The 21,828-nt window shown below is 40.6% G+C and overlaps 2 protein-coding genes across 2 annotated transcripts; one reads left to right on the top strand and one right to left on the bottom strand.

Annotated features, from left to right (window-relative positions):
* The first annotated feature begins 280 nt into the window (after positions 1-280).
* si:dkey-10o6.2 (uncharacterized protein LOC100124608 homolog) lies at positions 281-7,032 on the top strand. Its single transcript, XM_029685776.2, has 7 exons — positions 281-558; positions 673-797; positions 968-1,034; positions 1,704-1,860; positions 2,525-2,670; positions 4,568-4,678; positions 5,120-7,032. Exons 1-7 carry the CDS (start codon positions 406-408, stop codon positions 5,297-5,299), a joined length of 939 nt encoding a protein of 312 aa, XP_029541636.1. The 5' UTR covers positions 281-405; the 3' UTR covers positions 5,300-7,032.
* Positions 7,033-14,329: 7,297 nt separating this feature from the next.
* On the bottom strand, positions 14,330-21,601 carry LOC115144719 (tripartite motif-containing protein 16-like). The gene is made up of 5 exons (XM_029685754.2): positions 20,955-21,601; positions 19,934-20,029; positions 17,511-17,744; positions 17,255-17,414; positions 14,330-16,776 (listed from the first exon to the last, which is right to left on the bottom strand). Exons 1-5 carry the CDS (start codon positions 21,546-21,548, stop codon positions 16,253-16,255), a joined length of 1,608 nt encoding a protein of 535 aa, XP_029541614.2. The 5' UTR covers positions 21,549-21,601; the 3' UTR covers positions 14,330-16,252.
* Between the last annotated feature and the right edge of the window lie 227 nt (positions 21,602-21,828).

Raw genomic sequence — 21,828 nt, 5'->3', positions numbered from 1 at the left:
TTGGAACGGAAATGGCGCCACACCAAACTGGAAGTCTTCCGACTAGCTTGGAAAGACAGTACCGTGCAATATCGAAGAGCCCTTACTGCTGCTCAATAATCCTATTTTTCCAACTTAATTGAGGAAAATAAGAACAATCCTAAATGTATTTTTGATACTGTCGCAAAGCTAACTAAAAAGCAGAATTCCCCAAGAGAGGAAGTCTAAACAGTTGCAAAATAAAACGAGAGTTTCTATTGGACAAAATCATGTAGGTCCCGCCCCATTTGTTTCGGTTTTGCAACAGATTCTTCATAATGAAAACACCCCCAGCGACACAAGGTCTGGGTGCAATAATTCCAAACCTCGGGACATATTCAACTCACTGTTTCATTGTTTAGCCAGATCAGTGTTCCAACTCTCAACATGAAGATACCAGTTGTTGATTTTGGAGCATACAAGTTAGGGGGAAACGATGTTTCAGGCGAGCAGTTAGAGATCCTGAGCAGGCAGTTGAAAACAGCCTTTACGGAAGTGGGATTTGTTTATCTGAAGAATACTGGGATAGTACAACAAGACGTGAGTAACAGCATTGCTCAGAGATCTATTTTTTAAAGCTATTGGAAATATTTGTCATGTCAGTACGAGTGGATGTTGTGCTTTGGGTGATCAACATGAGGCTATTCTTCATAGGTGGATGAGGTTATGAACATATCCAAGAAATTCTTTCTGCAACCAGACGAAATGAAACTGCCTTTCAGCAGGAAAAGTTTCTCTAATAATCCTAACCATGGCTGGGTGTCTTTGGAGACAGAGAGGTATAGAGAAACATCTGCCTGTGCTTTCATGTCCAAACAGTCTAGTCATTATGTTATATTCTATGATAATATATTATATCCATAGTCTCCACTCAGTATAGTGTTGTGTACATTGACTGTTTGTTGTGTACATTGATTGAATGGTTAGGACTATCTCTCTGTATTCACAGTTTAAATCCCAAGAGACCAGGAGACCTAAAGGAAGCCTTCAACACTGCATCCCTTCATCCAGACATAGTAAACAACCTGTCTGTCTGTCTGTCTGTTTGTTGCGACAGCTGTAGACACATCCAACTTCTCTGCTGTGGTTGTTGTTGCTATCAGTGTTAAGGTCAAGGTACAAAGGGATTGACTTCACTCTGAGCCATATAGACATTTACATTTACATTTAAGTCATTTAGCAGACGCTCTTATCCAGAGCGACTTACAAATTGGTGCTTTCACCTTATGACATCCAGTGGAACAGCCACTTTACAATAGTGCATCTAGGTCTTTTAAGGGGGGGTGAGAAGGATTACTTTATCCTATCCTAGGTATTCCTTAAAGAGGTGGGGTTTCAGGTGTCTCCGGAAGGTGGTGATTGACACCGCTGTCCTGGCGTCGTGAGGGAGTTTGTTCCACCATTGGGGGGCCAGAGCAGCGAACAGTTTTGACTGGGCTGAGCGGGACACACATCCAACTTCTCTGCTGTGGTTGTTGTTGCTATCAGTGTTAAGGTCAAGGTACAAAGGGATTGACTTCACTCTGAGCCATATACAGAGTTCAACCACTCTGATAGAACTTCATCTAGGAATAGAACTCACCAGGCTACACAAAGGAATACATTGAAAGTTGTCAACCTGTCATCTTTTATATCCTATGTAGCTTTGATTTCACAGTTCTTACACAACTCTTCCTGGTCTGTAGAAATGGCCATCGTTGGAAGGAGGGAATGGATTCTTTGAGATCCAGTCGTCGTTCTTCCTGCGCTGTAAGGACCTATGTCTCCGGGTGCTTCGTGTGATGGCCTACAGTCTGGGCCTGGAGGCTGAGGTCTTCCTAAGTGCACACAGACACATAGGGAGTGAGTACAGCTCTCTCCCTCTCTCTCAGGGGGTTATCTATGTACAATCTATCTATGTACAATCACACCTGGGTGAAGGGGTGCTCAGTCCTAAGAATGTAAAACTGAAGTTGGGAAATTCCATGGTAAGAGTGACACTGAGAATCAGATTTTTCACTTTAAAATGTATGTCAAACAAAAAAACAATGCTGGCAAAGTTAAACAAACCTTGCAACTAGGAACAAGGACTTTAACAATGTACTTTTCTTTTTTTTTACAAAAACACATTTACTTGAAGAACATGCAAAGTTTGGTAACAGAATGACGGCACAAACAGCACAAACCCTCATTCTGTTTGACATTTTAAAGTGTAAATCTGAGTCTGTGTCAGTCTGTTACTGTGGAATTGCCCCGTTGTAAAATAAAGTTCAGGATAACAGCTTATTCCCTTCAAGATATGAATTGCTGAAGTGTTTTGGATCAAGCTTCTTCATCAAAGCACTATTGCAACACAGTGTCAGAATTCTACAAATGCACATTAATCATGGTTTCCTTTCAATGTCAATGTGTATCTGTGACATTCTGACACTGTGTTGAAATAGTTCTGGAACCATCTTTGAAAGGACATTGTGAAAGGGAAATACATATTGTGTGAATCAGGCTTGATTGTTGTTGTCCCCTGCAGCTGATAAGAACAGCAGTACCCTGAGGTCTCTGTATTACCCCTCGGTGAGGAGTGACAGGGTGAAGGAGGGCCAGCTGCGCTGTGGAGAACACTCTGACTATGGCAGCATCACCCTGGTCTTCCAGAGTCAAGAGGGTGGCCTGCAGGTAAACAAGATAACTGAATCCTCTGCAGCTTTTACTAGCGGCAGTGTTTCTGGCTACGTCACCTGGCATTAAAAACTTTGGCTCTAGTTATATTCTTGCACACAGTCCATGCAACTTATTAAGCCAAATTTTAATGGACTACAGTGAATTCGGTAAGTATTCAGACCTCATTACTTTTTTCCAAATTTTGTTACATTACAGCCTTATTTCTAAAATTAATTCAATTGTTTTTTTCCCCCCTTCATCAATCTACACACAACACCCCATAATGACAAAGCAAAAACAGGTTTTTAGAAACGTTTGCAAAAAACTGAAATATGACATTTACATTAGTATTCAGATCCTTTACTCAGTACTTTGTTGTAGCACCTTTGGTAGTGTTTACAGACACAAGTCTTCTTTGGTATGACACTACAAGCTTGGCACACCTGTATTTGGGGAGTTTCTCCCATTCTTCTCTGCCAATCCTCTCAAGCTCTGTCAGGTTGGATGGGGAGCATTTTCAGGTCTCTCCAGGGATCTTCGGTCGGGTTCAAGTCCGGGCCTCTTAAGGACATTCAGAGACTTGTACCAAAGCCACTCCTGTGTTGTCTTGGCTGTGTGCTTAGGGTCGTTGTCCTGTTGGAAGGTGAACCTTTGCCCCAGTCTGATGTCCTGAGCGCTCTGGAGCAGGTTTTCATCAAGGATATCTCTGTACTTTGCTCCGTTCATCTTTCCCTCGGTCCTGACTAGTCTCCCAGTCCCTGCCGCTGAAAAACATCCCCACCGCATGATGCTGCCACCACCACCATGCTTCACCGTAGGGATGGTGCCAGGTTTCCTTCAGAAGTGACGCTTGGCATTCAGGCCAAAGAGTTCAATCTTTATTTAATCAGACCAGAGAATCTTGTTTCTCATGGTCTGAGAGTCCTTTAGGTGCAAACTCCAACTATGCCTTTTACTGAGGAGTGGTTTCCGTCTTGCCACTCTACCATAAACACCTGATTGGTGGAGTGCTGCATAGATGGTTGTCCTTCTGGAAGGTTCTCCCATCTTTACAGGAAGAGTCTCTAGGAAGAGTCTTGGTGGTTCCAAACTTCTTCCAATTTAAGAATGAAGGAGGCCACTTGGGGACCTTAAATGTTGCCGAAATGTTTTGGTACCCTTCCCCAGATCTGTGCCTCGATTCAATCCTGTCTCGTACCTCATGGTTTCGTTTTTGCTCTGAAATGCACTGTCAACTGTGGGACCTTATATAGACAGGTGTGTGCCTTTCCAAATCATGTCCAATCAATTGAATTTACCACAGGTGGACTCCAATAGTTGTAGTTGTAGAAACATCTCAAGGATGATCAATGGAAACAGGATCTCCGTGTCTGCTGTGCACCGGAGCTCAATTTCGAGTCTCCAAGCAAAGGGTTTGAAAATAAGGCATTTCTGGGTTTTTTATTTCTAATACATTTGCAAAAATGTATAACCTGTTTTTGCATTGCCATTATGTGGTATTGTGTGTGTAGATTGATGAGGGAAATGTTTTATTCAATCAATTTTAGAATAAGGCTGTAACATAACAAAATATGTAAAAAGGGGAAGGGGTCTGAATACTTTCCGAATACACTGTATGTAAGTTAATGATATTTGTTCACCCCAATAGCAAAGTTTGACAAAACAATGTTTTATCCATACCTCTAAATGCCATCTTATTAGATGTTGCCATATCCCCCCATTAGTTTGGAATTGAGACCTGCAGTCATCTCAATATCAGACCACTTTGGAGATATTAACAAATTTACCAAGTGACCTGGGGTGAAATCTATTGTAGAATAAATTGAACATTGATCAATTTCATTTGAATTAACATGGCTTATGTGTGTTCTATCAATGTGGTAAACTGGATATTAAAATGACAACTCCATAGGTGCGTACCAGGTCAGGGGAGTTCATCTCCGCTCCCAGCATCCCTGGGACAGTACTGATCAACATAGCTGACCTGATGCAGAGGTGGACCAGTGATGTTTTCCTCTCAGCGGTGAGACTTGCCCTTCCATTTTACACACCTTTACCTGATAAGATCATACAAGACGTTTCAGGCTCATTGCTTGTGGAAACAGACCTGCGTTCAAATACTATTTAAAATGATTTAGAATATGCAGGGCTTGATTGAGTTTGTTGTAATGGAACCAATAGAAAACTCCTAAAAGTACAAAGAAACCCCGCCACCTGGAAGACTAAAGGAAATGCTAAAATCATTTGTAAGATTTCAAATAGTATTTGAATCCAGGGTTGTATTCATTAGGGCACACTTTAGCAAAACATTTTGCAACAAACAAACTTATTTTCTTAAGTTCAGTTAGTCCCTGCCTGTTTCATTTCATTTTCTTATGTTTGTTGCCTAGTAAATATGATTTGGGTCTCTGTGGAAGCAAAGTTAAATTTGCCTTTGAATTTTGCATCTCACTTTCCCTTTCAGGTCCATAGGGTTTTGCTGCCCCCCGCTGGAGACTTGAGCACACGGCAGTCCCTGGCTTTCTTTGTGCAGCCAGACGATGAAGCCCTCATCACCTGTTTTGACGGGTCCGACAAATATCCCCCTGTGAAGTCAGGGGCCTATCTCATGGAACGCTTCAATGACTCTTATGGGAGGAAGTGACCTTTATCTATCCAGCATTAATTATTTTGTGTTATGCAATTATGTCAGTGAAACAGAATGTCAGTAAAAAGAGAATTTCCTTTTAAATCCGTGAAGTGGGAGAGAGAGAATCAGAAAATTGTGGAGATAAAGGATTATGTGAGCAAAAACTCTCCAAGTACAGATACTGTATGTAGAACCATGGTAAAGACCAGTATGGACTATCAATACAGATACTGTATGTAGAACCATAGTAAAGCCCAGCATGGACTATCAATACAGATACTGTATGTAGAACCATGGTAAAGCCCAGTATGGACTATCAATACAGATAATGTATGTATAACCATGGTAAAGTCCAGTATGGACTATCAATACAGGTACTGTTATGTAGAACCATAGTCAAGTCCAGTATGGATTATCAACACAAAGTGACCATTTAGAATGGGGCCCAGTTCATTGAGAGGATGTCTTAACACAACTGGGGGATGACAGACATGAAGTGGGTGGGTGGAGATAATATTATTTTTATAATGATGAATTGTTGATATTGATGAGGCAACCACTAACATTACAGTGTGATATTGTAATTAGGTAACTACTAACATTTAGGGGCTCCCGGGTGGCACAGCGGTCTAAGGCACTGCATCTCAGTGCTAGAGGTATCTCTATTGACCCTAGTTCGATTCCAGGCTGTATCACAACCGGCCGTGATTGGGAGTCTCATAGGGCTGCGCACAATTGGCCAAGCATCATGGTTTGGCCGGGGTAGGCCGTCATTGTAAATAAGAATTTGTTCTTAACTGACTTGCCTAGTTAAATAAAGTTAATTTTTTAAAAACTATTTTATATGACTAGTATCTATCTGGACTCTACTACAGTTTAAACAGCTCCGTTATAGACAACACCAACATGACTAGTATCTATGTGGACCCTACTACAGTTTAACCAGCTCAGCAGTCCAGAGAAATAAAACCCAGGATAGAGGGGCTGAGTGAATGTGGTCTGGACTCTGTGGAGGAAAATTACAGACCTCTACATGCTTTGTAAGTAGGAAAACCTGCAAAATCGGCAGTGTATCAAATACTTGTTCTCCCCACTGTAAATATGAACTTTATCGAACAAAACATACATGTATTGTGTAACATGAAGTCCTATGAGTGCCATCTGATGAAGATCATCAAATGTTAGTGATTAATTGTATCTCTAATTCTGCTCTTTGTGACTCCTCTCTTTGGCTGGAAAATGGCTGTGTTTTTCTGTGACTAGGTACTTACCTAACATAATAGTTTGGTGTGCTTTCGTCGTAAAGCCTTTTTGAAATCGGACACTGTGGTGGGATTAACAACAAGTTTATCTTTAAAATGGTGTAATACTATGTTTGAGGAATTTTAATTATGAGATTTCTGTTTGAATTTGGCGCCCTGCACTTTCACTGGCTGTGTCACGCCCTGGCCATAGAGAGGCATTTATTCTCTATTTTGGTTAGACCAGGGTGTGACTAGGGTGGGCATTCTAGTTTCTTTATTACTATGTTTTCTATTTCTTTGTGTTTGGCCAGGTGTGGTTCTCAATCAGAGGCAGCTGTCTATCGTTGTCTCTGATTGGGAATCATACTTAGACAGACTTTTTTTCCTTTCGCATTTGTGGGTAGTTGACTTTGTTAGTGGCACTATAGCCCTAGTTAAACTTCACGGTCGTTTCCTTGTTTTGTTGGCAACGGTAATTTCAAATAAAAATACATGTACACTCATCACGCTGCGCCTTGGTCCATTCTTTTCGACGACCGTGACAGGCTGTTGTCAAATCAATCCAGTTAACGGGATTTCAGCCATAAGAAGTTAATGAATATGATGCCAGATCAGTCGGCGTCTGAGACATTATTACTGATGATAGGACGACAAACTGTATCTTGGAAAGTCTACACATTCTAGTTATCAGATTCATATGGAATTGTTGTGCAATTTACATTTTTAAATATGAAACTATTTGTGAAAAGATTAAATGTCATTTTAGCTTCCAAATTAGAGAATTGGGTTTTCATAAGGTTAAAGCTCTGCTCACTCAGCCCATGTGAAGAGACATTGGTTGTAAACTATGAAACATGCCCTCTCTCCTACCACTATATAAAGCTCTTGACGAAAATGTAACTTTCTGTTCCGGGGACATTAGGGCGACAGTCCTACGTTAAAAGGGCTCAGATAGTAAGCTGTTCCAAGGACGTGTGGACTTGAGGTCCCCATGTTGAAAGGACACAGACCACCTACAGAACTAAGCCAACCTTAGAGAACCTAACGAAATTAGCATCAAATTTCAATGTGTAGGTGACGACCTACACCCCGGAAGGATGAAGTTCGACTATACCAGCCAGAATATAGTATGAGCTTAAAAGTATGGCAACTTGGTATGAACTTTGAACTCTTATTCACTCCAGAAGTGATACTTCCTAGCCATTGAGTTAGCAGCAGTCGCTAAATGTGGGCTAGGAGAGGACGGACAGAGTATTCTACCACGCTCCAGTTCACCACGAGACATTCTTTGGAGGACCAGAGATCCATAAAGGACTAACCGGCCTTCCATCGACGAACAATCTACCGAAGCGCAGCTCAGAGTAAATATTTATTGCATTCTCCTTTTTCAAATGGGCGGTTATTTAGAATGCATAAGATTCTGTATTTACGATGCATAGTGTCTCCCTTTGTAACTCAGTCTTCCCACTCTTTCAATCAAACCCAACCCCCTCTCTTTGTGTAACCAGCCGTCTTATCTGTTCTGTCCACCAGGGACGTTTTCTTTATGACATAATAGGTCCATCAATGTATGATTCATTCTGTGTATATGTAATTTTGCATTGCTGATTCAACTTGTTTGCCAACAACAAAACGCTTTTATCACGGCAACTGGTTTGATACATTCACCTCTGAAGGTAAATAATGTACGTACATTAAGTAATCTTTCTCTGATTTGTTATCCTGAGGGTCCCAAAGATTAAATGTAGCATAGTTTTGTTTGATAAAATCAATTTATATATTCAAATGTAGGAACTGGGTTCTACAGTTTGAACCCCTGCTGTGTTTCCTTTCAAATAGTATCAAGAATATGCATGTCCATGGTTCAGGTCCTGAGATACAGGCAGTTAGATTTGGGTCATTTTAGGCAGAAATTGAAAAAATGGGTACAATCCTTTAGAGGAAAAAGTGGAGACGCTTGCGAGCTGAAGAACACCATCCAAACCGTGAAGCACGGGGGTGGCAGCATCATGTTGTCAAGGTAATTTGCTGTAGGAGGGACTGGTGCACTTCACAAAATAGATGGCATAATGAGTATAGAATATTATGTGGATATATTGAAGCAACATCTCAAGACATCAGTCAGGAAGTTCAAGCTTGGTCGCAAATGGGTCTTCCACATGGACAATGACCCCAAGCATACTTCCAAAGTTGTGGAAAAATGGCTTAAGGACAACAAAGTCAAGGAATTGGAGTGGAAATCACAAAGCCCTGACCTCAATCCTATAGAAAATGTGTGGGCAGAACTGAAAAAGCATGTGCAAGCAAGGAGTTCTACAAAGCTGACTCCGTTACACCAGCTCTGTCAGGAGGAATGGGCCAAAATTTACCCAACTTATTGTGGGAAGCTTGTGGAAGGCTACCTGAAATGTTTGACCCAAGTTAAACAATTGAAAAGCAATGCTACCAAATACTAATTGAGTGTATGTACACTTCTGACCCACTGGGAACGTGATTAAATAAATAAAAGCTGAAATAAATGATTCTCTCTACTATTATTCTGATATTTCACATTCTTAAAATAAAGTGGTGATCCTAACTGACCTAAGACAGGGAATTTCTACAAGGATTACATGTCAGGAATTGTGAAAAACTGAGTTTAAATGTACTTGTCTGAGGCGTATGTAAACTTCCGATTTCAATTGTACGTCTGTGTCTTCTACGTGGTGTTCCATACTGTATGTAATGATATGTCTGTGTCTTCTACGTGGTGTTCCATACTGTATGTAATGATATGTCTGTGTCTTCTACGTGGTGTTCCATACTGTATGTAATGATATGTCTGTGTCTTCTACGTGGTGTTCCATACTGTATGTAATGATATGTCTGTGTCTTCTACGTGGTGTTCCATACTGTATGTAATGATATGTCTGTGTCTTCTACGTGGTGTTCCATACTGTATGTAATGATATGTCTGTGTCTTCTACGTGGTGTTCCATACTGTATGTAATGATATGTCTGTGTCTTCTACGTGGTGTTCCATACTGTATGTAATGATATGTCTGTGTCTTCTACGTGGTGTTCCATACTGTATGTAATGATATGTCTGTGTCTTCTACGTGGTGTTCCATACTGTATGTAATGATATGTCTGTGTCTTCTACGTGGTGTTCCATACTGTATGTAATGATATGTCTGTGTCTTCCATACTGTATGGTGTTCCATACTGTATGTAATGATATGTCTGTGTCTTCTTACGTGGTGTTCCATACTGTATGTAATGATATGTCTGTGTCTTCTACGTGGTGTTCCATACTGTATGTAATGATATGTCTGTGTCTTCTATGTCTGTGTCTTCTACGTGGTGTTCCATACTGTATGTAATGATATGTCTGTGTCTTCTACGTGGTGTTCCATACTGTATGTAATGATATGTCTGTGTCTTCTACGTGGTGTTCCATACTGTATGTAATGATATGTCTGTGTCTTCTACGTGGTGTTCCATACTGTATGTAATGATATGTCTGTGTCTTCTACGTGGTGTTCCATACTGTATGTAATGATATGTCTATGTCTTCTACATGGTGTTCCATACTGTATGTAATGATATGTCTATATCTTCTATATGGTGTGTTGTGGAAATTCTTACACAGGGACAATCAAAGTCAATCTTAAATTAACCATTGTTTATTGTCAGCGCCCTGGAGAGGTTCCAACCAACTTATTGCACCATAGTACACATGTCAATCAGGAGCTCTCCCTGGGCAGACCCAGCAGTTGTCTTATATATGGCTATACACAGACAAGTTATATTTGCATGATTTAGCATACTTAATTAATCGTTACCGTTTTGTTTCATTCACGTGACTGACCAATACTGTTTCATAACATAACATAACATAACAACACCTCACAAGGCTTCTCCTCTGTAAGCTGAAACCTTGAAACTGAGATATCTTTCGTTTGTTCTCAAAACAAGGTCTGGGCCTACTGCCAAATTGCAGTTACTGATAAGAGGAGGATTTATTCAGTCAACCACTTGCATGAACACAGAAACTGGTTTATAGAACAGCACTTGAATGGGACACAGAATAAAAGAAAAGCACAAACCTTAAAATTCCCATTACAGGTGTTCCATACTGTATGAATTCTGAGGATTAAGATAAGAATTTAGAAGTATCCATAACAATGGTTAGTCAAAGTAATATGGTAACCTACCACACAGTGTCAAACTGTTACATCATGGTTCCTTTCTATGTCAATGTAACAGAGTGATCTATCACAGTGTCAGACTGTTACACATATATATTAATCATGGTTCCTGTCCATGTCAATGTAACAGAGTGATCTATCAGTGTCAGACTGTTACATAGACATTAATCATGGTTCCTGTCCATGTCAATGTAACAGAGTGATCTATCAGTGTCAGACTGTTACACATAGATATTAATCATGGTTCCTTTCCATGTCAATGTAACAGAGTGATCTATCACAGTGTCAGACTGTTACACATAGATATTAATCATGGTTCCTTTCCATGTCAATGTAACAGAGTGATCTATCAGTGTCAGACTGTTACACATAGATATTAATCAGGGTTCCTGTCCATGTCAATGTAACAGAGTGATCTATCAGTGTCAGACTGTTACACATAGATATTAATCATGGTTCCTGTCCATGTCAATGTAACAGAGTGATCTATCAGTGTCAGACTGTTACACATAGATATTAATCATGGTTCCTGTCCATGTCAATGTAACAGAGTGATCTATCACAGTGTCAGACTGTTACACATAGATATTAATCATGGTTCCTTTCTATGTCAATGTAACAGAGTGATTTATCACAGTGTCAGACTGTTACACATAGATATTAATCATGGTTCCTTTCCATGTCAATGTAACAGAGTGATCTATCAGTGTCAGACTGTTACACATAGATATTAATCATGGTTCCTGTCCATGTCAATGTAACAGAGTGATCTATCACAGTGTCAGACTGTTACACATAGATATTAATCAGGGTTCCTTTCCATGTCAATGTAACAGAGTGATCTATCAGTGTCAGACTGTTACACATAGATATTAATCATGGTTCCTGTCCATGTCAATGTAACAGAGTGATTTATCACAGTGTCAGACTGTTACACATAGATATTAATCATGGTTCCTGTCCATGTCAATGTAACAGAGTGATCTATCACAGTGTCAGACTGTTACATAGACATTAATCATGGTTCCTTTCTATGTCAATGTAACAGAGTGATCTATCAGTGTCAGACTGTTACACATTAATCATGGTTCCTTTCCATGTAAATGTAACAGAGTGATCTATCAGTGTCAGACTGTTACACATAGATATTAATCATGGTTCCTGTCCATGTCAATGTAACAGAGTGATCTATCACAGTGTCAGACTGTTACACATAGATATTAATCAGGGTTCCTTTCCATGTCAATGTAACAGAGTGATCTATCAGTGTCAGACTGTTACACATAGATATTAATCAGGGTTCCTTTCTATGTCAATGTAACAGAGTGATCTATCAGTGTCAGACTGTTACACATAGATATTAATCATGGTTCCTGTCCATGTCAATGTAACAGAGTGATTTATCACAGTGTCAGACTGTTACACATAGATATTAATCATGGTTCCTTTCTATGTCAATGTAACAGAGTGATCTATCACAGTGTCAGACTGTTACACATAGATATTAATCAGGGTTCCTTTCCATGTCAATGTAACAGAGTGATCTATCAGTGTCAGACTGTTACACATAGATATTAATCAGGGTTCCTGTCCATGTCAATGTAACAGAGTGATCTATCACAGTGTCAGACTGTTACATAGACATTAATCATGGTTCCTTTCTATGTCAATGTAACAGAGTGATCTATCACAGTGTCAGACTGTTACACATAGATATTAATCATGGTTCCTGTCCATGTCAATGTAACAGAGTGATCTATCACAGTGTCAGACTGTTACATAGACATTAATCATGGTTCCTTTCTATGTCAATGTAACAGAGTGATCTATCAGTGTCAGACTGTTACACATTAATCATGGTTCCTTTCCATGTCAATGTAACAGAGTGATCTATCAGTGTCAGACTGTTACACATAGATATTAATCAGGGTTCCTTTCTATGTCAATGTAACAGAGTGATTTATCACAGTGTCAGACTGTTACATAGACATTAATCATGGTTCCTTTCTATGTCAATGTAACAGAGTGATCTATCAGTGTCAGACTGTTACACATAGATATTAATCATGGTTCCTGTCCATGTCAATGTAACAGAGTGATCTATCACAGTGTCAGACTGTTACACATAGACATTAATCATGGTTCCTTTCCATGTCAATGTAACAGAGTGATCTATCAGTGTCAGACTGTTACACATAGATATTAATCATGGTTCCTTTCCATGTCAATGTAACATAGTGATCTATCACAGTGTCAGACTGTTACATAGACATTAATCATGGTTCCTTTCCATGTCAATGTAACATAGTGATCTATCACAGTGTCAGACTGTTACATAGACATTAATCATGGTTCCTTTCTATGTCAATGTAACAGAGTGATCTATCACAGTGTCAGACTGTTACACATAGATATTAATCAGGGTTCCTGTCCATGTCAATGTAACAGAGTGATCTATCAGTGTCAGACTGTTACACATAGATATTAATCAGGGTTCCTTTCTATGTCAATGTAACAGAGTGATCTATCAGTGTCAGACTGTTACACATAGATATTAATCAGGGTTCCTGTCCATGTCAATGTAACAGAGTGATCTATCACAGTGTCAGACTGTTACACATAGACATTAATCATGGTTCCTTTCCATGTCAATGTAACAGAGTGATCTATCACAGTGTCAGACTGTTACACATAGATATTAATCATGGTTCCTTTCCATGTCAATGTAACAGAGTGATCTATCACAGTGTCAGACTGTTACACATAGACATTAATCAGGGTTCCTTTCCATGTCAATGTAACAGAGTGATCTATCAGTGTCAGACTGTTACACATAGATATTAATCATGGTTCCTGTCCATGTCAATGTGTAATAACACTGTGTTATAATAGTGCTCTGACCAAGAAGCTGCTGGGAAACATTTCAGCAATTAATATCATTGAAGAGAATTAAGTTGCCATCCTGAACTTTCTATTACAATTTCCCGATTTGAAATCATTTCAAAAACTTTATGTGGGCTTGATTAAACGTGGCTGGTACAATGGAAGCAACAGAAAAATGATAATCGTGCAAAACCCTGACCACCTGACACTCCAGGCAGGCAAAAGCAAATGCTCAATGTATTTGAACCCAGGTCTGGAGTGTATGATGTTGGTGTATTGGTACCAGAGATGGAGACAGGACAGATTGGAACAGAACCAGTGAGACCCAGACCAACAATCAACCACTAGAGACCTCTAGACCCATGTGTCTCATCTGTAATGAGACCCAGACCAGTTTAAATGCGTCTCACCTGTAATGAGACCAAGACCAGTTTAAATGTGTCTCATCTGTAAGGAGACCAAGACCAGTTTAAATGTGTCTCATCTGTAAGGAGACCAAGACCAGTTTAAATGTGTCTCATCTGTAAGGAGACCAAGACCAGTTTAAATGTGTCTCATCTGTAAAGAGACCAAGACCAGTTTAAATGTGTCTCATCTGTAAGGAGACCAAGACCAGTTTAAATGTGTCTCATCTGTAAGGAGACCAAGACCAGTTTAAATGTGTCTCATCTGTAAGGAGACCAAGACCAGTTTAAATGTGTCTCATCTGTAAAGAGACCAAACCAGTTTAAATGTGTCTCATCTGTAATGAGACCAAGACCAGTTTAAATGTGTCTCATCTGTAAGGAGACCAAGACCAGTTTAAATGTGTCTCATCTGTAAGGAGACCAAGACCAGTTTAAATGTGTCTCATCTGTAAGGAGACCAAGACCAGTTTAAATGTGTCTCATCTGTAAGGAGACCAAGACCAGTTTAAATGTGTCTCATCTGTAAAGAGACCAAGACCAGTTTAAATGTGTCTCATCTGTAATGAGACCAAGACCAGTTTAAATGTGTCTCATCTGTAAGGAGACCAAGACCAGTTTAAATGTGTCTCATCTGTAAGGAGACCAAGACCAGTTTAAATGTGTCTCATCTGTAAGGAGACCAAGACCAGTTTAAATGTGTCTCATCTGTAAGGAGACCAAGACCAGTTTAAATGTGTCTCATCTGTAATGACGACACATTTGTTGTTTTCTTGAGTATTGCAGCTCCAAAGTGCAGATGTTTCAGCCCAGCACCGTGCTTTCTGTTGTGGTGGGGCTAGCCAGCAGAAAATACAGAGCGTCCTAGCTCGCTCATTAATGTCATAATCAAAATGACGGATTACATCTTATGTGCTTGTCGTTCCCTTATGCCATAGTTTGTACATCTCAACAGAAACCACATTTGTTTGAACAAGTCAGCCATATCAGCAATGGGTTTTTTTAAGCAGTAAATGAGGCTGATTGAACGGTTCCACTGCTAAGACAAGGCTCCGCTGATCGGCAGGTGTAGCAGTGGTAAGGTGTTGGGACAGCTTTATGTAGGCCCTAACAGTTTGTTGGCACTGTTGGTCCACTGCTAAGACAAGGTTCCGCTGATCGGCAGGTGTAGCAGTGGTAAGGTGTTGGGACTCTGCTGTTGGGACAGCTTTATGTCGGCCCTAACAGTTTGTTGGCACTGTTGGTCCACTGCTAAGACAAGGCTCCGCTGATCGGCAGGTGTAGCAGTGGTAAGGTGTTGGGACTCTGCTGTTGGGATAGCTTTATGTAGGCCCTAACAGTTTGTTGGCACTGTTGGTCCACTGCTAAGACAAGGCTCCGCTGATCGGCAGGTGTAGCAGTGGTAAGGTGTTGGGACTCTGCTGTTGGGACAGCTTTATGTCGGCCCTAACAGTTTGTTGGCACTGTTGGTCCACTGCTAAGACAAGGCTCCGCTGATCGGCAGGTGTAGCAGTGGTAAGGTGTTGGGACTCTGCTGTTGGGACAGCTTTATGTAGGCCCTAACAGTTTGTTGGCACTGTTGGTCCACTGCTAAGACAAGGCTCCGCTGATCGGCAGGTGTAGCAGTGGTAAGGTGTTGGGACTCTGCTGTTGGGACAGCTTTATGTAGGCCCTAACAGTTTGTTGGCACTGTTGGTCCACTGCTAAGACAAGGCTCCGCTGATCGGCAGGTGTAGCAGTGGTAAGGTTTTGGGACTCTGCTGTTGGGACAGCTTTATGTCGGCCCTAACAGTTTGTTGGCACTGTTGGTCCACTGCTAAGACAAGGCTCCGCTGATCGGCAGGTGTAGCAGTGGTAAGGTGTTGGGACTCTGCTGTTGGGACAGCTTTATGTCGGCCCTAACAGTTTGTTGGCACTGTTGGTCACCATTATAGTGCAATTAATGTCTTGTTAAATCTGTGCTTTGGTTTTTTGCCCCACCAAGATTTACATGCTAAAATTGCCACTGATCATAACATCTGAGGACCATCAACACCAGCATGATTAGTATCTATGTGGAACCTACTACAACTTAACCAGCTCAGCTATAGACTACACCAGCATGACTAGTATCTATGTGGACCCTACTATAGTTTAACCAGCTCAGCTATAGACTACACCAGCATGACTAGTATCTATGTGGACCCTACTACAGTTTAACCAGCTCAGCTGTAGACTACACCAGCATGACTACTATCTATGTGGACCCTAGTACAGTTTAACCAGCTCAGCAGTACCATTATCACCATTGAGCCAAACCCCAGGATAGAGTGGCTGAGTGAATGTGGTCTGGACTCTGTGGAGGAGCGTCATTGTGTCAGAGACACTGTAGAAGGACAGAGTACCTGCCTTGTGATCCAGGTACACTCCTACTCTGGAGGACCGAGGGCCTGATACTTTAGTCACAACATGATTGTGTCTGAAACAATAACCACCACTAGAGCATTGTAAACTCCAGGAATTGTCATTCAATCCAAATGCGTTACCTCTCCCTGTTCTGCTGATGTCTTTATATGAGACTGCTATAATAACCCACCGTCCACTCCACTCCACCTCCCAGTAACAGCGTCCAGACAGACCCTCTCCACACAGCACCATCAAGTCATTTGTGAATCTGTCTGGATGTTCAGGATATGGTTGGACTTGGCCTGTATAGGTCACCTTTCTGTTCCCTTCAGACAGAGAGAGGCGTGTGTGTGCTGTGTCTGGGTCCAGTGTGAGCTGACAGGAATCTGGGAGAAGAGCAGAGCAGAGACCAATGAGGGGAGTTAGAACATTAAGTTAAGTCAGATACTGTATCTACCCTGTCTTTGATTAGAGCACAGCAGAGATCAGAGAAATATGAGGAGTCAGATAGATACCCAGTCTTTTATTAGATATACTATTGCTATCTATCTATCTACAGTATCTATCTATCTATCTATCTATCTATCTATCTATCTATATATATATCTATCTATATTTCTATAGGAGTTGTGTGTCAGTAAAAAGAGGCTATTTGTTACTTCAGAATAAAGAGACTCACATTGTAACAACTGTTCTCTGGTCTTGGGCTCTGGAGGCAGTACAACATCCACTATATTCACTACAGACACACAAACACATTGACAGAGAGAGGGAATGTTATCATCATACCATATTCCACATGTATATGACTAGTAGGGAACTTTCAATGGTCTAAAGTTGATGTTCTTATTATTTTCAACACACCTGTATTGGAGATCTTGGTCCATTCTCCTTTAAGGAAGTCTTCTAGTTTCTCTCTCAGTTCAGACACAGTCTTACTCACATCTCCAAAGTACTGAAGAGGACGGACAACGATGCTGGGTAAGTCTGAAGATACACTGATACTGGAGATAGCCTGATAATGCTGGAGAGAGAGAGAGAGACACACACACACAGAACAGAACTTAAGTTTCACAATATGTTCATTTTCATATCACATGTAACAAGGCAGTTTAGTTACCTGGAGGAAATGGATGTGATCCTCTGTGTGTGAGAGCTGCTCCAGCTCAGTGCTTCTCTTCCTCAGCTCAGCTATCTCCTGCTTTAGTTGTTCCAGGAGTCCTTCAGCTTGATTCACTTGAGCCTTCTCTTGGGCTCTGATCAGCTCCTTCACCTCAGAGCTCCTTCTCTCAATGGAGCAGATCAGCTCAGTAAATATATTATCACTGTCCTCCACTGCTGCCTGTGCAGAGTGCTGTTAAGAGAGAGAGAGAGAGAGAGAGAGAGAGAGAGAGAGGCTCCAGATTAAACAGTCTATTCTCTCTCTAACTGGAAGCCCAGGTAGCCTGTTCCCCAGAGTGGGGCTCAGCGTGATTGGAGAGGTCTCTCTCTCCATTCAATTCAGGGCTTTATTGGCATGGGAAACATATGTTTGTTTACATTACTAAAGCAAGTGAAATAGATCATAAACAAAAGCGAGAAAAAAAATACAAAAAATGAACAGTAAACATTACACAAAAAATTCCAAAATAATAAAGACATTTCAAATGTCATTATGTCTATATACAGTGTTGTATTATGTCTATATACAGTGTTGTATTATGTCTATATACAGTGTTGTATTATGTCTATATACAGTGTTTTATTATGTCTATATACAGTGTTGTATTATGTCTATATACAGTGTTTTATTATGTCTATATACAGTGTTGTATTATGTCTATATACAGTGTTGTATTATGTCTATATACAGTGTTTTATTATGTCTATATACAGTGTTGTATTATGTCTATATACAGTGTTGTATTATGTCTATATACAGTGTTGTATTATGTCTATATACAGTGTTTTATTATGTCTATATACAGTGTTGTATTATGTCTATATACAGTGTTGTATTATGTCTATATACAGTGTTGTATTATGTCTATATACAGTGTTGTATTATGTCTATATACAGTGTTGTATTATGTCTATATACAGTGTTGTATTATGTCTATATACAGTGTTGTATTATGTCTATATACAGTGTTGTATTATGTCTATATACAGTGTTGTATTATGTCTATATACAGTGTTGTATTATGTCTATATACAGTGTTGTAACGATGTGCACATAGTTCAAATACACAAGGTAAAATAAATATGGGATGTATTTACAATGGTGTTTGTTCTTCACTGGTTGCCCTTTTCTTGTGGCAACAGGTCACATATATTGCTGCTGTGATGGCACACTATGGTATTTTACCAAATAGATATGGGAGTTTATCAAAATTGGATTGGTTTTCAAATTATTTTGTGGGTCTGTGTAATATGAGGGAAATATGTGTTTCTATGGTCAAACATTTGGCAGGAGGTTGGGAAGTGTTTCTCAGTTTCCACCTCATTTTGTGGACAGTGTGCACAAAGCCTGTCTTCTCTTATGAGCCAGGTCTGCCTACGGCGGCCTCTCTCAATACCAAAGCTATGCTCACTGAGTCTCTACATAGTCAAAGCTTTCCTTAAATGTGGATCAGTCAGAGTGGTCAGGTATTCTGCTATTGTGTAATCTCTGTTAAGTAACAAATAGCATTTTAGTTTGCATAGTTATTTTGTTTGTTCTTTCCAATGTGTCAAGTAATTATCTTTTTGTTTTCTCATGATTTGGTTGGGTCTAATTGTGTTGCTGTCCTGGGGCTCTGTGTGGTCTGTTTGGGAACAGAGCCCTAGGACCAGCTTGCTTAGGGGATTCTTCTCAAGGTTCATCTTTCTGTAGTTGATGGCTTTGTTATGGAAGGTTTGGGAATCGCTTCCTGTTATGTGGTTGTAGATTTTAACAGCTCTTTTCTGGATTTTAATAATCAGCGCGTATTGGCCTAATTCTGCTCTGCATGCATTATTTGGTATATTTTTGGTTTTGTCCCATTTTGTGAATTATTGGTTAGTGAGCGGACCCCAGACCTCACAACCATACAGGACAATGGGTTCTATAACTGATTCAAGTATTTTTTGCCAGATCCTAATTGGATCTGGCAAAAATCGTTCACAGCTTTCAGATCGTTCACAGCTTTCTGGAAGTTACCTAGGGCGCTGATGTTTAGGCCAAGGTATGCATGTTTTGTTGTGTGCTCTAGGGCAACGTTGTCTAGACATAATTTGTATTTGTGTTCCTGGCAACTGGACCTTTTTTGGAACACCATTATTTTTGTCTAACTGAGATTTACTGTCAGGGCCCAGGTCTGACAGAATCTGTGCAGAAGATCTAGGTGCTGCTGTAGTAGGCCCTCCTTGGTTGGGGACAGAAGCAACCAGATCATCAGCAAATAGTAGATATTTGACTTCAGATTCTAGTAGTGAGAGGACAAGGGCTGCAGACTGTTCTAGTGCCCTCGAGCAAATCTCGCTTTCTCACTCACTGGAGGAGAGAAGTGTAATGGTATGTCTCCTCTGGTTAACAATACTCACCTTGAAAGACTCCACAGCCTGTTGGAGCTCCTTCAGCTCCTTCTCTCTCTCCTGGAATCTCTGCTGGACCTTCTGCTGACTCATCCCCAGCTGCCTCTGTGGAGAATCACTCTTCAATGAGCTATCAAGCTTTATTTGTCCAGTAGATCAATACTATAGTCATGTGACATAGGGCCCATAGAGAGGAAGGTCTAAAATATCGATATAGTACCGTTTCAATATGATATTTATTTGTTGCTATGTGAATGATTACAGTTTTACAGTAGACCTACATGTAGGTCTTTGTTGTCTTCCAACAAGACAATGATCCAAAACATAAAGCAAAATCTACAATGGAATGGTTCAAAAATAAACATATCCAGGTGTTAGAATGGCCAAGTCAAAGTCCAGACCTGAATCCAATCGAGAATCTGTGGAAAGAACTGAAAACTGCTGTTCACAAATGCTCTCCATCCAACCTCACTGAGCTCGAGCTGTTTTGCAAGGAGGAATGGGAAAAAATGTCAGTCTCTCGATGTGCAAAACTGATAGAGACATACCCCAAGCCACTTACAGCTGTAATCGCAGCAAAAGGTGGCGCTACAAAGTATTAACTTAAGGGGGCTGAATAATTTTGCATGCCCAATTTTTCAGTTTTTGATTTGTTAAAAAAGTTTGAAATATCCAATAAATGTCGTTCCACTTCATGATTGTGTCCCACTTGTTGTTGATTCTTCACAAAAAAAGACAGTTTTATATCTTTATGTTTGAAGCGTGAAATGTGGCAAAAGGTCGCAAAGTTCAAGGGGGCCGAATACTTTCGCAAGGCACTGTATCAGGGAGTTTAAGCTAAACATTACAATGGTGATTCATTTGGAGCATCTAGGTTAAGAAAATCTATATCCTCAAGGTTTGTGTTCATATTTGTTCTTCTGAGGATCGATTTCATTTGAATTCTCTCATATTCAAACAGTCTTAGTTCCTACTGTATCTTTAATTCTTTGCTTATCAGACAGTCACCAACAAGTTGTTCTGGTCCTACCTGTTTCTCCGTCCTCTCTGCTGCAGCTGACACTGTATCATGGCCTTTATGTTCATCCATTGTACACAGATAACAGATACACCGCTGATCAGTACGACAGAAAACCTCCAGCAGTTTGTCATGATGAGAGCAGATCTTCTCCTGTAGTTGTGCGGTGGCTTTGACCAGCTTGTGCTTCTTGAAAGCAGGAGATTCATAGTGAGATTGGAGGTGAGTCTCACAGTAAGAGGCCAGACACGCCAGACAGGACATGAGGGCTTTCTGCTTTCTGGTCCCAGTGCAGAAATCACACGCCACATCTACAGGTTCAGCATAACACAGAGCAGGAGGGGGAGCAGCCTGGAGTCCTGTCTTCTTCAGTTTCTCCACCACCTCAGCCAACATGTTATTTTTCCTCAGAGTGGGCCTTGGAGTGAAGGTCTGTCTGCACTGAGGACAGCTATAGCCTTTCAGAACATCCTGATCCCAGCAGCCCTCAATACAGCTTCTACAGTAACTGTGTCCACAGGGGATGGTGATTGGTTCCTTCAGTAGATCCAGGCAGACAGAACAACAGAACTGGTCCTGGTCCAGCAGAACTGCCTGCTGAGCCATTTGGACTGTTGTTCACTCTCACACAGACAGACGACACAGAGACTCAGATAAGTTTCATTTCTCAGAAGAGAGTTTGTGGGAGGGGAGGGACTTCCTGGTTCTGCCAGAGGGGTGTGTTTAGAGGGAGGGAGAAAGGGAGGGGTTCGAGAGAGAGAGAGAGAGAGAGAGAGAGAGAGAGAGAGAGAGAGAGAGAACTGCATTCAATGTCGAGAGAGACAGTTTTGTTCCTAGTGCTGGGTTCTATCTTGAAATCATTTAAAATATCCTTATTCATGTTAAC

Source organism: Oncorhynchus nerka, linkage group LG17 (assembly GCF_034236695.1).
Source record: "Oncorhynchus nerka isolate Pitt River linkage group LG17, Oner_Uvic_2.0, whole genome shotgun sequence".
In the NCBI taxonomy this organism is placed as follows: Eukaryota; Metazoa; Chordata; class Actinopteri; order Salmoniformes; family Salmonidae; genus Oncorhynchus; species Oncorhynchus nerka.
The sequence above is the reverse complement of the archived record's forward strand: the minus strand, read 5'-3'. Positions and strand labels throughout refer to the sequence as shown.

What these genes read in the sequence shown, in the direction of transcription:
- LOC115144719 (XM_029685754.2), bottom strand. Translation starts at nt 21,548, where the DNA reads ATGGCTCAGCAGGCAGTTCTGCTGGACCAGGACCAGTTCTGTTGTTCT. An exon ending in CAGAGAGGACGGAGAAACAG is followed by an intron (nt 20,030 to 20,954) that starts GTAGGACCAGAA and finishes GATTCTCCACAG; the next exon opens with AGGCAGCTGGGGATGAGTCA. An exon ending in AGGCTGTGGAGTCTTTCAAG is followed by an intron (nt 17,745 to 19,933) that starts GTGAGTATTGTT and finishes CTCTCTTAACAG; the next exon opens with CACTCTGCACAGGCAGCAGT.
- si:dkey-10o6.2 (XM_029685776.2), top strand. Translation starts at nt 406, where the DNA reads ATGAAGATACCAGTTGTTGATTTTGGAGCATACAAGTTAGGGGGAAAC. An exon ending in GTGTCTTTGGAGACAGAGAG is followed by an intron (nt 798 to 967) that starts GTATAGAGAAAC and finishes CTGTATTCACAG; the next exon opens with TTTAAATCCCAAGAGACCAG. An exon ending in GTGATGTTTTCCTCTCAGCG is followed by an intron (nt 4,679 to 5,119) that starts GTGAGACTTGCC and finishes TTTCCCTTTCAG; the next exon opens with GTCCATAGGGTTTTGCTGCC.